Consider the following 15,429-nt stretch of genomic DNA (forward strand, 5'->3'; position numbering starts at 1 on the left):
CGGCGGCTCTGCTCCTCGGGCGGCGGGCGGGCGGCGGGATGGCGGGAGCCCCCGCGCCGGGCAGCAGGCGGCGGGGCGGGTCCCTGCCGCCCGGCCTCGGCCCGGCGCCCAGCAGCAGGCAGCCCCCGAGCAAGCGGGCGCGGGGCCTCCCGTCGGCGGCAGCCCCGGACCCCGAGGACCCGTTCGGCCTCCACGGGGACTTCACGGCGGACGACCTGGAGGAGCTGGACATCCTGGCGTCGCAGGCCCTGAGCCAGTGCCCGCCCGCGGCTCGGGGCGCGTCCAGTGAGTGCGCCGGGGCCCCCCCCCCCCCCCGCCCCGGAGGCGACGCGGCCCTGGGCCCGGCACCCACGCCGCCCTTCGCTTCTTTCAAGTCTGGGAGTTGCTCGCCCGGGCTGGTGGGGCTCCGTGGACGGAGCGTCGGCCCGCGGGCCCCGGGTTCGGTTCCGGTCAGGGCACACGCGGGATTGCGGGCTCGATCCCCAGAAGGGGGCGTGCAGGAGGCAGCCGATCCATGATCCTCTCTCATCATTCATGTTTCTGTCCTCTCTCTTCCTCCCTGAAATCAATAAAAAAAAATTTAAATAAAATAAAATCTAGGAACTGCTTGATGTAAGCCGCAGTCGTGTCCCCAAAGCTCCTTTGATTCTGGGGGGAGAAATGGGTCAGGAATGTCACACAACCGATTTGAAACGCAGGAAACGAGGTTAACAAGTAACTAGTTTCTGAAGCTCTTCGTTCTAACAGGTCCCTGGAACACGCTCCCTCCACCCTCAGAACCGACCGCCTCCGCCTGAAGACCCATTCCTGCCGGAGGCTTGAGGTCGCATGGAGGCCACTGCCCCCTTGAGCTGCGTGAGCATAAGGGCCTGGCAGAGGCAGGAGATGAGAGAGACTTGCTCCTTTATAAACCAGTAGTTGAACTAAGAGCCCACCCTTAGGGGCTGCAGCTCGCCGAGCAAGGAGCAAAAGACAAAAGCCCCTCCATCATGGAGCTTACATGCAATCTAGCTGGGGATGAATGAAGTCTTGGGCTCCCAGAAAGAGAACGTTTTTCTTTTGAATACATATGTTTTATTGACTTCAGAGAGGGAGAGAGAGAGAAACCTCAATGATGGGAGAGAATCATGGATCGGCCGCCTCCTGCGCGGCCCCTACTGGGGATCAATGCCAAAACCTGGGCTTGTACCCTTGTCCGGAATCGAACCCGGGACCCTTCAGTCCGCAGGCCGGCGCTCTATCCACTGAGCCCAGCCGCCCAGGGAGAGAGAAAGGTTTTGAGGGCACCTGGTGTCTCTACTTGGGTGTCTCGCAGGCATCTTCAATTCCACAGTCATTTCCTGGGGACCCAGCCCCCCAGCATCTCCAGCCTGGCGCCTAGCAAAACAGACCTTCAGAAAACACTGGTCGGTGACCAGATGCTCTGAATCATGGTGACTAGCACCGCTGCCTCTCGGCTGGTACAAGGCAAAGCTCCCTTCCCGTGGCCTCACACATCATTCCCTCCCAACTCCTCTACCTTCACCTTCTTAATGCACCTCTGGAATCTGACCTCTCTGCATCATCTCTGCCATCTTCCTGATGTAAGGTACCACCGCCCTCCCCTGGACAACAGTCTAGGACAGTGATGGCGAACCTATGACACGCGTGTCAGAGGTGACATGTGAACTCATTTTTTTGGTTGATTTTTCTTTGTTAAATGTCATTTAAATATATAAAATAAATATCAAAAATATACATCTTTGTTTTACTCTGGTTGCAAATATCAAAAAATTTCTCTATGTGACACGGCACCAGAGTGAAGTTAGGGTTTTTCAAAATGCTGACACTCCGAGCTCAAAAGGTTCGCATCACTGATCTAGGATGTTGTCTTCCCAGTTCCAATCTGACTCCCTACAGGTCAGACTTCACAGCACAGCCAGCGTGGTCTGTTCAACACGCAGACGGGCTGCGTCTCACACTGATGCGCGTGAGCACCCCTCCCGAAAGCCCTTTGATGACTCCCACGGTTTCCAGTGGGACGACCAGAACCCTTCCTGTGGCCTGACAGGCCCAGCGAGGTCTGTCCCTTTCCCACTTCCTCCTCGGGTTCAGCCACGCTGACCTTCCTTTATTCCTTGAGTTCTCCCTGCTTCTTTGCGACACAGAAACTGGGCATTGCTCTCCTAATGTCCTGTGAGCTCCACGGGCATCAGGACAATCGCTTTGCTCACCATCCCATTGTGCCTTCAGGGACTGAGCCAGGCCTGGCCTATTGTAGCTGCTCAGTAAGGCTGCGTCACAGATCATTGAGTTCTGACCCGTGAGATCTTCACAGCGCCTTTCAGCGTTTAGATGAGACTTAACATTGGGTGGGTGATGGGGGGAGGGTGGCGGCATCTGTTAGTTCATAGGGATCATTTCTGAGTTTGAGTCACATTCCTAGGTTGGAAAATACCTGTATCTCTTACTAGATCTTTCTCTACTGTGCTTTCGAGAGTGATTCTTCCCAGCATTGTCTGGCAGAGGTGGGACAATGCTGGGAACTGTTTCTTACAGGTGTTCATAGCGCCCCCAGAGCAGATGGGGTGTCCAAAAGTCCTGCAGGGAGAAACAGAGAGAGTGCTGCAGTCCAAGATAATTTTGAAATAGAGTTACTTCAGGCCCAATACAAAGAACTTAAAGAGAAGGTAAGTGACTTCACCTTTGGTTTCTGCAGCTAATCCGTCACTTGTGCATGCATGGTGCAGTAACATATAAAAGGTTTTTTTTTAAATATATAAAAGTTTTAAAATGAGTCCAGAAGTCACCCCATAAATGGGGGAAGGCTGGGAAAAGAAAGCCAGAACATTGAGGCCGAAAGAGACTCAATCCTGAGATTCCTAACGGACCAGGCAAGAAAGGAAACTGTACACCAGACCCCCAGAGATGCAGGCTTCCTGCTGTAGCGCAGACAGTTCACAGCAGGTGTCACCTAAGGGACACATCGTAGTGGTGGCTGTTCTCAGTAGCAGTTTTGCCAAAAAAGCAGATACCCTTCCTGAGACCAACCTGGTCCCTAGGGAACCAGGCCGTGATGCGGAACCTTAGTTCTGTGAAGCGTGAGGCTCACTGGGTTCCCAGCATCTGTGTGCGTGAGGGACAAGTGTGTGTAAGCCGCCTTGCTGAGCGTCAGCCAGTCAGTGAGCCGGCCTAGCAAACCCCAGTGGCGTCTGGGGGGGCAGGTACTGTGAGCGCTCACTGGTCTGTGGGACCCGTTTCACACGCGCTTTCTCCACCTCCCAGCCGCATGTGGACGTAAGTACATGTGTAATTTTTCCTGACAAACTTTTCACAAGGTCGGTTTGGCATTTCCAGATGAAGGCAATGGAAGAAGAAGTTCTCATTAAAAACGGAGAAATTAAAATTCTGCGGGACTCCCTGCATCAGACAGAATCCGTTTTGGAGGAACAGAGAAGATCGCATTTCCTGCTGGAGCAGGAGAAAGCGCAGGCTCTGAGCGACAGGGAGAAGGAGTTCTCCAAAAAGGTGACCGCGCTTTTGTGTTTTCGTTTCGGACCCCCGCTCGGCCGCTGGCTGGGTTCCTTTAGAAGCAGCGGCCGGAGTTCCTGTGAACCTTCAGGAAGATGCCAGCGGTTCTGTGTTCGGTACTTTCCGTCACCAGCGAATGCGGGTCCTGTTCTCCAGGCTCTGCGCGTGGCGGGGAAGGGCGTAGATGCACTGCTCTGCTGTGGTAGTTGGTCTTGGCAGGAAGAAATCAAGTTTCTAGCTTAGACTCCAGAAACAGGTTTAACGAGGGGAACTCAGCCGATCTAGTTACTCCAAAAGGAAAGGGGTCGGCTTCCCTGGCTAAGTCTGGGGGAAGCGGTGTGCGGGGCCCGAGTGGCTCAAGCCTGGCCAGGCCCATCTTGAACCGCTGCTGCAGCCAGGCTCCGTCCCCGGGTGCAGGGTGCTGTCTGCAAGCGCCTGGGCTCACAGCGCCTGGCTCCTCCAGCTGTGAAATTCTGGGGAAGCTTGAACATCTAAGCTCTGTCTGACCTGAGCCAGCGCCTGTCCCTGAAGCAGTCACTGTCACCACAGAGGCAGTGGTTCTCCTTCAGATCACAGGGTCAGAGGTGGGGGTGCCTGCTTCTCGGGGGGGTGCTGTTCTGCAAAGAAGAAGAGTAGGTGTCCAGTGGATGCCACCCTTCCCCTCAGCATTCCCGAACCATCACTTCATTCAGCAAACTTAGCAAACTTGAAAGCAGCAACAGCACCAAAGCAGTGGCTGCCTTTCCATCCACATGATGAAGAGCAAGGGCTTAGCATCAGACCAACCAGCGTTAGAGTCCAGCTTCCTCGCACCAGTGGTGACCTCGGCAGTGCCCTGAGCTCTGGGCCGCACATCCCTGATCGGTCCAGGAAGTGACCTGGAGGGTCGGTGAGACCAGACGTTCTGCACTGGCTGCCTGGAGCGAGCCTGGCACGGAGCGTGCTCGGGAGGGACAGCGGCTATGGTGGCTGCAGGCCCCGAGGCCAGAGCAGCAGGTCTCGGCACACGCATGGGTTTTAGTGAAACTTCCAGGTGCTCTGCCCTGACTTCCCAGAAGGCCTGGGATTGTGCGCCACCTTCACTGAGAGGTCACATGGGCTGTGAGATAGGGCCCTTGTCAAGCTCTGTGCTGGGCATGTGGCCGGCATTCTTATTTGATCCCCCACCATGAAGACAGGTGTTTCTGGAAGACCGTGCTGTCGTTCAGAGAGGAGGCTAAGCCTGATGCTTCGGGGCGTTACGTCACAGCAGGCTCCCCCCCCCCCCTCCCCGTTTTTTTAGCACATTTTCGTTCTCATCCTCACTGCTGTTCGCCATTAGCTGGGGATCTGAAAGCCGGTGGTATCTTTGCATGTGACGTACATGTGACGAAGTCTGTTTCTTCCCTTCCAGCTCCAGTCGCTGCAGTCCGAGCTCCAGTTTAAAGATGCGGAGATGAATGAATTAAGGACAAAGCTTCAGTGCAGTGAACGAGCACATAAGCCAGCTGTTCCCTCCACGTCCCATGGCAGGTGAGGGTGGTGCTGGAGGGAGAACCAGCGTCGCGTGTGTAGTAGGAGGTCTGAGGACAGTGTCAGGCTAGTCCTGCCTGCAGTTAGACTCTGCACGTGGCCCTTAGTCCCTCTGCTGAAGGCTCAGAGGTGGTTTGGGTGAGGCTGGGATGGTTGGGGGCGTTACAGCATCAAACCCCACACTCTAGACCTGCTTCCGTGTGTAGGACTTGGTAACACACCTCCTGGGCTGGAAAAGGCCAGCGAGGTCATCTCCAAACTTCTGGGGCCGTCAGTCTTCACTTGTGTGTCGTTTGTCTTAAATAACTGATTTTGCCCCAAGCGTACGTGGGGCATTTCCCTCACTCCCTGCCCTGGGGTCTTGGTCCAGCAGCCCCGCTCTTGCTGCAGGTGTGATGAGCTTGTTGGTGGCCTGTGTCCGCTCCCTCCCTGCCAGGAAGGCGGGACAGTGTCGGTGTCAGCCTTGAAATTGGCACAGTGCGGCTCAGGGCGCCTTTTCTGGTGGTGAGCTGAGCGTCTGCAGCCTTGGCCCTTCACGGGCCGGGTGTGCAATTGCATCCTGCCTTGTGTAGTCCAGGTAAGAGGAGAGCGGAGGGGACCCGTCCACACCCTTCACACAGAAGGGCCTTGGCTGACCCATCAGCGGGTGAGACGGCCTCGAACACAGAGACCACGGCACAGAGACCACGGCACAGAGACCACGGCACTGAGACCACGGCACTGAGACCACGGCCGCCTCCCTTGCAAGCTGCAGGGCACAGCACACCATTTTTCTTAATTTAAAATTTGTTAAATCATTTTTTACTTTTCAATTACAGTTGACATTCAATATTATATTAGTTTCAGGTGACAACACACCTTCTAATTGACCCTCTTTCTACTGAAAACCTTTGACTTCAGTCCCTATTGAAAAAGCGGTCATCCCACATGAAAACATGTTTTGATAGAGTTATGGCCAATATTTTGGGGGGATTAGAAGAATATGGAAATAAATGAAAGTTTTTTTTTCAACACTTTGGTTTAAAATGCCTTGAATTTTTTTCTGCTTTGCATGTTTATTACTGCATTGCTAAGTCTTATTACATTTCTTTTTTTTTATTATTTGATGGGGAAACATTGGTTGGTCACATTATGTAAGTTTCAGGTGTACAGCTTCCTAACACATCTGTCTGCTCATTGTGCACTCACCGCCCAGAGTCAGGTCTCCATCACCTTCCATGTGACCCCTCTACCCTCCGTGTCCTCCCCCCCTCCCCCACAACCACCGTGATGTCTGCCTATGAGTGTGTTGTTTGTTTGTTCATTTGTTGTTTTCTGTCCCACATGTGAGTGAAGTCATGGTTCTCGTCCTTTTCTGTCTTAGTTCACTTAGCACAATGCTCTCAAGACCCATCCACGTGTAATGGCAGTGGTTCATGTGTCTTTAAGAAAATGCCTCCGCTGTTACATGCCGACCTGACACAGAATGACAGACGTGTGCAGATAGATCCCATGAAAAGTTCAAAGCCTGTTAGAAGTTTATAACCAGGTATTTGAAGTGTTTTTAGCAGGACCATTACTTTGCATTCATAGTTAACTTTTTCTAGTCCTAGGAAAAGCCCTTCTGTGGCTCTAAAGCCAGAAGCGTGTTCTCCACAATTTGGAAAACCATCTTTCCCCACAAAGGAGTCTTTTAACGCGAACATGTCCGTCTCCCACCCCCGCCACCCAGAGCCAGGGTGCAAGTCGCTGGCGGGCCGAGAGGGTGAGTCAGTCTGTCCGTGCCTGTTGCTGTGTAACTGGCCGCCCAGACTTGTGGCTTCAAACGAGTCTTTACTGTCTCCTGGTCTCTGTGGGCCAGCAGTTCTGACAGGGCCCATGGCGATGGTTCGTCCTGCAGGCGCTAGGGCCCCAGCAGTTCTGACAGGGCCCATGGCGATGGTTCGTCCTGCAGGGGCTGGGACCCCAGCAGTTCCCACAGGGCCCATGGCGATGGTTCGTCCTGCAGGGGCTGGGACCCAGCAGTTCCGACAGGGCCCATGGCGATGGTTCGTCCTGCAGGGGCTGGGACCCAGCAGTTCCGACAGGGCCCATTGGCGATGCTTCGTCCTGCAGGCGCTAGGACCCCAGCAGGCGTGTCTAGGGCTCAGTCACGGGGCTGGCAATGGAATTCTCTCCACTTGTGGGCGCCTCCACAGGGCTCTGTGGCTGATCTCATCACCTGGTGACTGGCTTTCACTAGAGCAAGCAAACCCTGAGAGAGGGGGCGAGCCACGTTGGGGGCGGGGGAGCTAGGTGGGGGCTGTCCTACTTGTGGCCTCGCTGCGGGAGCCGTAGCGGCGCTTCTGCACGTTCTGTTTGTTGGAAGCACATCACTGAGTCTGGGCCACGTGAAGGGGAAGGAAGCTCGGGGGCACCTTTGAAGGGAACGGTGCCCAAGTGCTGGCAGGCGCATTTTAGGACCCCTGGCAGCATCAGAACCTGCCAGAAACACAGCTAGTAGCAGGGCCCTGTGTTCCTCTCCTGCCCAGCCTCCACTTGTCCCGCCCAGGCCGGACCGAGGGACACCCCTGCTGTCCAGAGACAGACAGTCCACCAGCAGGAGGGCTCCACTGAGACTGCGCTGTGCCAGCTCAGCTTACCCTCCGATGCCTGCCCCTCCCCTGCCACTCGCAGCCCTTTCCAACCTCTGGCCGTCGCCCACCTCTGAGAACCTCAGCCACTCACCCCTGGAGTCCAGGGGCAGCGTGGGGTGGGGTGACGAGCAGGCAGTGGAGCCCACAGCCTGGCCAGGAGGCCCCGTCACACTGCTGACCGGCTTGTGTGACCGGCTTGTGTGATTTAAGCAAGTTCCTTACCGTCGTCCCCAGTTATCCTCTATGTGAAACAGCTGATGACAACACCTGGTAGGGTTGCGGGAAACCAATGAGCTAACGTGCAAAGCTCTCAGAACATCAGCAGCGCATGGACAGGAGTGGCTGCTGCTTCTGGGTCACTGCTCGCTGGCAGGTGGGCGAACAGCTGCCGTTCCTTTTCCTTTTCTTGTGGTTCCTGTTTCACACGAGGAGGACGAGAGGCACGAGGGTTCTTGAGTGGCTTTGGCCGGAAGTAGAAGACTGTGTTCTAAGCCATTGTATTTAGCGTGGCTGATAGGCTTTGCTTTGTGCTCAAGTTTTGATTCACATTTTATCTGATTTCAGAAAATAAGACCCACAGTCTGGAAGGTGACCCCACAAAGCAAGAAGAGTCCCCAAAAAGTCTTGTTGGCAGCCTGATGCAGAGCTCAAACCCTCAATGTACCAGAACCCTGGCTGCTGCAGGAGGCCTGCTGGCTCCCCTGTGCTCTGCAGGCTGCGCGTCCTCAGCCAGGCCGGGAGGGGCCATGGCCCCTCGCCCCGGCAGCTGCGCCCCAGGCAGTCCTTCCGAGGGTCCGGGGAGGCGTGGTTGTGACTCCGCAGAGACTGGAGAATGGCAGGGGCCCCGGCAGGCGTGTCCCAGAGCCCTCCGCACCAGGGGCCCCAGTGGGCTGAGTGGCACCCAGGGAACCTCCGTTTCCTTCTGAGGACACAGAAAGGCCTCCCGTGTGAGCACCTGCGAGCGTCGCCTTGTCTTCTGCAGGTTCCATTTTGATCAGCCTTCTCCTAAAGCAGCCGTTGATCCCGGGGTCACCCCTCGGTCTGTGCCACCTCCTGAGCTGTGGTTCTGAGGCTCCCACCAGCACCCTGCTGCAGCCCCTGGGGCTTGGCAGGTAAGCATGACTCCTACAGAGCTTGTCTAGAAAGAAGTTTCCAGAACTTTCTGGGACTTGGCCAGCCTGGGAGGCCTGTGGCCGGACAGGGCAGCTAGAGAATTTGGGGGGCAAGTTGTCTGGGGCCTTGACCGTATCCCCATCTCACGCTGTGCCTTTCCTTTTGTGTCTGTCGCTAGCGCCGGGGCTGGGATTTCAGGCCTGAGGACCACGGGCTCTCGCGATGGGCCGTTTCCCCTCTCGGCCCTACGAGAAGCACAGGACCTGGCCCTGACGGGACTGAACCTGATCGCCCGGGAGGAGGACTCCTGTGCCGGGGCCCCAGCGGAGGGGGGCCCAGGGGCCTTCCCGCTCTGCCCGCTTCCCGGTGCTGCGCACCTGCTCCCCCTGGTGCAGTTCTTCGTGGGCTCACACTGCCAGGCGCTGCAGGACTCGGCGGCAGCCAGGAGGAGCGGCGCTCCGGGGGGCTCGCCCTCACGCTCCTCCCGCGGGAGCACCGGGGCGGAGGCCAGCGCCGAGGACTCCCTCTGCAGCCTGGAGAGCTGCTGCGCCGCCTCGCTGGGCGTCCTCCAGCACCTGGTGTGCCACAGCGGGGCCGTGGTCCGCCGCCTGCTGTCCGGAGCGGGGGCAGGAAGCCAGAGCCCGCTTCCCCCTGGGGACGCCACCTCGGCCGCGGGGGGCCTTGCCGGGGACCAAGGCGAGCACCCCCTGCTGGAGGCGCTGCTCCGCCTGTTAGCTTTCTCTTCCGCAGCCACAGGCCACCTTCCCGCCAGCCTCCTCAGCCAGTGCCTTAAGGTGCTGGTGAAATTAGCTGAAAACTCGCCCTTCGAGCTCTTGCCCAGGTACCATGCGCCTGCGAGCGGTTCTGTGTCTTCCCTGACCTTGAGGGTTATCCTGTGGCCCTTGGACTTGGCTCATATCTTGACTTGTCTGCTGCTCAGTTCTAGGCCTTGTTCCGGGAGTTCTGAAGTGATGGGGGTGGGACTAGGTGTTGGGAGAACCAAGGAGGTGGTTGGTTTGGGTGAATGCTGCCGCTGGGCAGCAGGTCAGCAGAAGACGCGTGCTAAAAGGAGGCTGTCAGCGGCGGCGGAGGAGTGTCCTGCCCCCAGACGGGCAGAGGCTGGGCCAAGAGGCCTTTGAACCTGGACATGGATCAGGCGGACCACAGGTCACAACCACATCTAAGGGTCCCCAAGGAATCAGGGGGTGCAGGGGGTCTGCCCATCACTGTTGTGCCCACCTCCTGCATGAGCCACAGGCTACCTGCTCTGGGGTCTGTGGGAAGCGATGGACAGTGAACCCAGCTCACGAGCACTGTGGTCCTCAGTTCCTAGTGTGGGTCCTGGAGCCTCACGCCTGGGGGCACCTGCACACCACGCAGCCCGTGCCCCCGTCCAGTCACACACACACACACACACACACACACACACACACACACACCCCGCTGCTGCCCGAGACGCTGCTCGCACTGGGTGGCTGCTGCCGCGTCAGCTTCTCTCTGCGCTCAGCTCCTGTGTCTAAGCACTTCTGGGTCCTGGTTTCCACCGGACGATGTTCTGGCTGGTCTGGTCCATCCCTGAGGTGGTGCCCAGGGCTGGCAGGACTGCAGTGCGTGTGGGCAGCTGGTGGGCACAGGGCTCACCCAGCTGCCAGGCAGCTCAGCTCGGGCTGGCTGGTGGTTTCGTGTTTCTTAGATGGCGACACCAGGGCCCACGTCTTACCATTTCTCTTGACAAACTCCGTCCTCCATTCCTCTCAGCTTGTCTGTAGGACAGCAAACCTCAGCCCTTAGGGCTTCCCACAGGCTTCCCTCTGCCGCCCGCTCCGCCTGCAGCCCAGCCCGCGGCGCTCAGTATTGCTGAGTGACTAAGCCTGTGTGGAGGCGGGAAACGGGTCCGAGACCCCAGGGGCAGGGTGCTGGGTGGGTTCCCAGCAGTGCGTCTCCAGCCTTTGCTCTCGGACACTGACACTGCCTCCCGCTCGGAGCTTCTCCGAATTCCTTCGCTCCCACTTGATCTTGGCGTAAAAGCCAGGACGGTGCCACCAGGGAGGGTGCCGTGGCTCTAACGCAGTACGCGATGCTGACGGGCTGCGGCCTCATTCAGGGCCCCGTGCCCACCGGGCTTGAGGGCACATCACCCTCAGGCGCTGGAAGCAGTAGGTCCAGGGCTGCTCCCAGGCCTTGGGGCGAATAGCCCTCACCCCACCTCCAGCCGGAGCGGGGCCTGGGTGCTGTCGGCAGGGACACACTGTTGTACATAAAGACGGGCTTTCCGTGCAGCTGGTTTCAGGGCTTCAGCGGACAAGTTAGGGCCACTTCTCACAACCAGGTTAAAGCCCAGGGTCCCTGGCAACAGAACATTCGGCTTCCCCGCCCACCACGCAGGATTTGCTCTAAGAGTTTGGCGGGAATAGTGAGACCTGCGTCCTGGTGCATTCTGGGAATGGCCAACCCCCGAGCTGTGCAGGTGGACACAGCAAATGGCTGTCTTGGGACTTGGTTCCTTGGTAACAGCGGTGCCTTAGGCCTGGCACCGGGGAGGCGTGTGCCCAGAGCCCCACCCCCACCCCGTGTGCACCTCTCACACTGACAAGGGCGAGGGTGGTCCTTGCTGGGGGGGGGGGGGGGGGGCGGGGCATGAGACCCAACCAGAGCCCAGTCCACGCTCGTCACCTCTGGAGCCGGAGCCGGGCTAGGGCGCTTTCCTCACCCGAGTTCACATCTGCCCCCCACTTGGGAGCCGAGGCCAGAAAGAGCTCGGTCCAGCGGGCCAGGCCCACGGAGGCAGCCTCTCCCTGGTGGCACTGCGCGGCAAGGCTGCAGCGGCCACAGCGGCCCAGCGAGGGGCCGTGCCCACTCGTTCACGTAAAGGAGGTGGTCGGTCGGCCTCCCTCTGAGTCAGGCCTGTCTGCACGGCCTGCGGGGGCTTCCTGTTCCCTCGGGTGGAAAGTGGAGGCGGGTTGTGGGGTCGGGTGAGGTGCCAACCTCGGGGCCTGCCTTTCAGGTTCCAGTGTGTGTTCCCGCTGCTGCCACGGTGCCTCCGCCCGGACATCCCCCTGCCCAGCGTGCTGCTGGCGGTGGAGCTCCTGGCCCTCCTGGCCGACCACCAGGCGCTGGCACCTCAGCTCTGCTCCCGCTCGGGTAAGGCGGGCAGAGGGGGCGCAGGGGCAGGCTGGGCTCCGAGGGCTCCTGCAGCTCGTGGGGGCCCCTGAGCGAGAAGTGGACACCTTTCCAGAAGGGTGCCTCCTGCTGCTGCTGTACATGTACATCACCTCCAGGCCCGACAGCGCGGCCAGCGACACGCAGTGGCTCCACCTGGAGCAAGAGGTAACGCCACGCCCTCCCCGCGCCTCCCTCCCTCCGTCGCTGGGGGAGCTTTAGTTAACTTGGTAGCGGGTTAATGTGGCGGCCAACAGGGTAGATGACCACACAGATGCGAGAGGTGGAGCCCGGGGGCCTGGGGCTGGGCGGAGTTGCCCAATAACTGACCCTCCCGGGCTCAGGCCTGGGCTGGAGGCATGCGGGCTGGTGGTGGGACACAGGTGTTGGTCCTGAGCTGGTCTGGGAAGGCCACACCCCACCGCGTCCTGGACCCGTTCGTGCGGGCAAGCAGTCGGGGCTCTGAAGCCGGAGAGGCTCGCTGAGCCCAGGTCTCGTCCGGAACGTCTGCTCTTGCTCTAGGCCGTGTGGCTCCTGGCTAAGCTGGGCGTACAGAGCCCCGTGTCCCCGGTCACTGGCTCCAGCTGCCAGTGCAACGCGGAGGTGAGAGCCCAGGCGGGCGGCGGGTCTGTGGGCGGGTGAGCAGCATGTACAAGGACCCCTTCCTGCCTCACCCTAGTGCCACCTCTCGGGGGGCTGAGCGGGCTGTTGGGGTGCAGGAGCCACAAGACCTGACCTCGGCCTGCACCCCAGGTGGTCCGGGTGCTCACAGTGGTGCTGCACAGACAGTGGCTGACGGTGCGGAGGGCAGGGAGGGCCCCGAGGACGGCGCAGCAGAGGCGCACGGTGCGGTGTCTGCGGGACGGGGCGCTGCTGCTGCACAGCCTGTCGCAGAAGGACAAGCTCTTCGCCGTGCACTGCGTGGGGGTCCTGCACCAGTACGACCAGGCGGTGCCCGGGGTCAGCGCGCTCATCCGCAGTCTCCCCGACGTGACCGACTGCGAAGGTGAGCAGGTGGCGGGAGGGGGGACACCCTGCAGGTTCTCCCTGAAGTGCAGGCACAAGTCGGGTTTCCTGGCCTGCGGCCCTTTGTCCACAGCCTTCGCCGGCACCGGGCTGCCTGTGGCTCCTGTCGGTCCGCCTGGCAGAGCCACGGGTTTTCCAGAAACATCCCTGTCTGATTGCCTGGTGTCACTTTGCTCCAGTAGCTGAGGGAGGAGGCCTGGGCTGGCGGGACGGGGCAGTTCCTGCGAGGGGGAGGGGAGGCGGGCTCCGGCACTTCCGGCCTCCCCCAGAGCAGAGCCCTCTTGTTTTGGCAGAGGCTGCCCTGGATGACCTCTGCGCGGCGGAGCCCGACGCGGACGACCCCGACATGGACTGTGGCTGAGGTCTGAGCGTCGCGCCCGCGGCTTCCTCCCGGGCTGATTAAAGCCGTGCCGCTGAGAACTGCTGCCTTGTGTGTTGCCTGAGTCTGGTCTGTGTTGGCGAGGGGGAGGGATGGAGCCGCTACACCAGGGAAGGCTGGATCCTTCTTCCGGCAGCTGCAGGAGCCGTCCCTATGGCAACAGCCTGCCTGGAGGAAGGCGCCCTGCCCTGCCTGTGGAATTGTCCTGAGTCATGGCTTTGGGCTGAGGCCATGGGAAGAAACCATTGTACAGCAAGGAAGGAGGCAGCCCTGGGGAAGCGGGGCTCAGGGCTGGGTGCCCAGTGCCAGGGCAGGGGCTGCTGGCAGGCTGAAGTCCCTGTGGGCCTTCCCCATGGCCTGGCGCCACTGCCCGTCCTCCTGTCTTGCTCTCACGGGTGGGAGGGTCGGGTGCACCATGCGGGCCAGCAGGCACAGCTAGAGATCTGAGGCCTTTAGGGAGTCACAGGGGCGGGGAGGGTCTGGGAGGCATGGGTGTTGGCAAGAGGGGAACCAGGCAGGCTGACTAGCAGGGCGGGCCCAGTCACACCGCAGCTGTAGGCGGGCTCCGGCTAAGTTTCACTTCCCGCCTCTGGGGCCAGCAGCGAGAGCCCGAGTGCCGTGTGCCAGAGTCATTGCCACCCACCTGTCCGCCTGCCGCTTGGTAAGTGAGGACCCTGGGGTTGGGCAGGGTGGGAAGGCCAAGGGCTCCGCCCCCCCCCCCCCCCCCCCCCCCCGACTAAGTGGGTGCTAAGGGAGAAATCAAACCTCCCCCAGCTGAGAGCTGATCGCACAAGACGCCACCTACGCTCTGGCTTCCTGCCCTGAAAGTGGGTCCTGGAGCTCACCACCTGTGCAGGGGGCCAGAGCGGTGCCTGCCCCCCTCCCACCCCACCTCAGACCACTCTGTCCTCCCAGGCTCAGGCAGGCATCCACCATGCGCTCGCAGGCCCCGCCCCCAGGCCCCATGCAGACTCTCATCTTCTTGGACCTGGAGGCCACCGGCCTGCCCTTCTCCCAGCCCAAGATCACAGAGCTGTGCCTGCTGGCCGTCCACAGATGTGCCCTGGAGAGCCCGCCCGCCCCGCAGCGGCCTCTGACGGTGCCCCCCCCACCCCGCGTGGTGGACAAGCTCTCCCTGTGTGTGGCGCCAGGGAAGGCCTGCAGCCCTGCGGCCAGCGAGATCACCGGCCTGAGCACCGCCACGCTGGCAGCGCACGGGCGTCAGTGCTTCGACGCCGACCTGGTCCGCCTGCTCCGAGCCTTCCTGCAGCGCCAGCCACAGCCCTGGTGCCTTGTGGCGCACAACGGGGACCGCTACGACTTCCCCCTGCTCCAGGCAGAGCTGGCTGTGCTGGGCCTCGCCAGCGCACTGGACGGTGGCTTCTGTGTGGATAGCATCGCCGCCCTGAAGGCTCTGGAACAGGCCGGCCGGCCCCCAGAGCAGGGCCCGCGCAAGAGCTACAGCCTGGGCAGCATTTACACGCGCCTGTATGGGCAGGCGCCACCGGACTCGCACACGGCAGAGGGGGACGTCCTCGCCCTGCTCAGCATCTGCCAGTGGAGGCCCCGGGCCCTGCTGCAGTGGGTGGATGCCCACGCCAGGCCCTTCAGTGACGTCGAGCCCATGTACGGGGCCACAGCCGCCACTAGAGCCAACGCCAGGTCGCCTGCTGCCACGGCCTCTGTGCTCCTGGGCAGAGCCAGGCATGCCCGTCCCAGCCTTGGGGCCAGCGTCCTTCCTCCAGGGAAGGGCCCTGCGTCCTCACCCAGGGAGGGACTCCTGGCCCCACTGAGCCTGCTGGCCTTGCTGACCGTGGCGCTGGCCACACTGTACGGGCTGTCCCTGGGCTCACCTGAGCAGTAGCTGAGAGGAAAGCCTGACAATAAAGACCCCGCACTGAGTGCTCGCGTCCTCCATTTCCTCGGCAGCCTCAGCGCCTGCACCTCTGCCCCACTCAACCCCTGGGGACGGCACAGAGGGTGGCACAACCTCGTCCCTTTGTCCCTCATCCTCCCTCGAAGGATGGTCAGATGTCTGAGCCCAATACTAGGAAAACCTGGAAGTCCAAGTGTTGGATGGAAACGGTACCAGGCCCATTGCCCAAGGCAGCCCTG

At 60.3% G+C, this 15,429-nt stretch overlaps 2 protein-coding genes across 6 annotated transcripts; both read left to right on the forward strand.

The window, feature by feature from the left end:
• Positions 1–5: 5 nt before the first annotated feature.
• ATRIP (ATR interacting protein) lies at positions 6–13,355 on the forward strand. 4 transcript variants are annotated; one of them, XM_070391185.1, is made up of 13 exons: positions 6–285; positions 2,539–2,669; positions 3,337–3,507; positions 4,904–5,022; positions 6,609–6,766; positions 8,202–8,297; positions 8,620–8,749; positions 8,929–9,591; positions 11,755–11,891; positions 11,986–12,077; positions 12,432–12,512; positions 12,663–12,915; positions 13,229–13,355. In XM_070391185.1, the coding sequence occupies exons 1-13, from the start codon at positions 39–41 to the stop codon at positions 13,294–13,296; spliced, it is 2,346 nt and encodes a 781-aa protein (XP_070247286.1). In that variant the 5' UTR covers positions 6–38; the 3' UTR covers positions 13,297–13,355. The 4 variants fall into 4 exon arrangements, with proteins under 4 accessions (XP_070247286.1, XP_070247287.1, XP_070247288.1 ...); XM_070391186.1 differs by having other exon boundaries at positions 11,989–12,077; XM_070391189.1 differs by lacking the exon at positions 6–285 and adding an exon at positions 1,981–2,060.
• Positions 13,356–13,450: 95 nt separating this feature from the next.
• Positions 13,451–15,215, forward strand: TREX1 (three prime repair exonuclease 1). Of its 2 annotated transcripts, none has more exons than XM_070391197.1 (2): positions 13,451–13,975; positions 14,089–15,215. In XM_070391197.1, exon 2 carries the CDS (start codon positions 14,249–14,251, stop codon positions 15,176–15,178), a length of 930 nt encoding a protein of 309 aa, XP_070247298.1. In that variant the 5' UTR covers positions 13,451–13,975; positions 14,089–14,248; the 3' UTR covers positions 15,179–15,215. The 2 variants fall into 2 exon arrangements, with proteins under 2 accessions (XP_070247298.1, XP_070247297.1); XM_070391196.1 differs by having other exon boundaries at positions 14,230–15,215.
• The last annotated feature ends 214 nt before the right edge of the window (positions 15,216–15,429 follow it).

Source organism: Myotis yumanensis, unplaced genomic scaffold, assembly GCF_028538775.1.
Source record: "Myotis yumanensis isolate MYYU_CA2020_CCGP unplaced genomic scaffold, mMyoYum1.0.hap1 SCAF_14, whole genome shotgun sequence".
Taxonomy (NCBI): Eukaryota; Metazoa; Chordata; class Mammalia; order Chiroptera; family Vespertilionidae; genus Myotis; species Myotis yumanensis.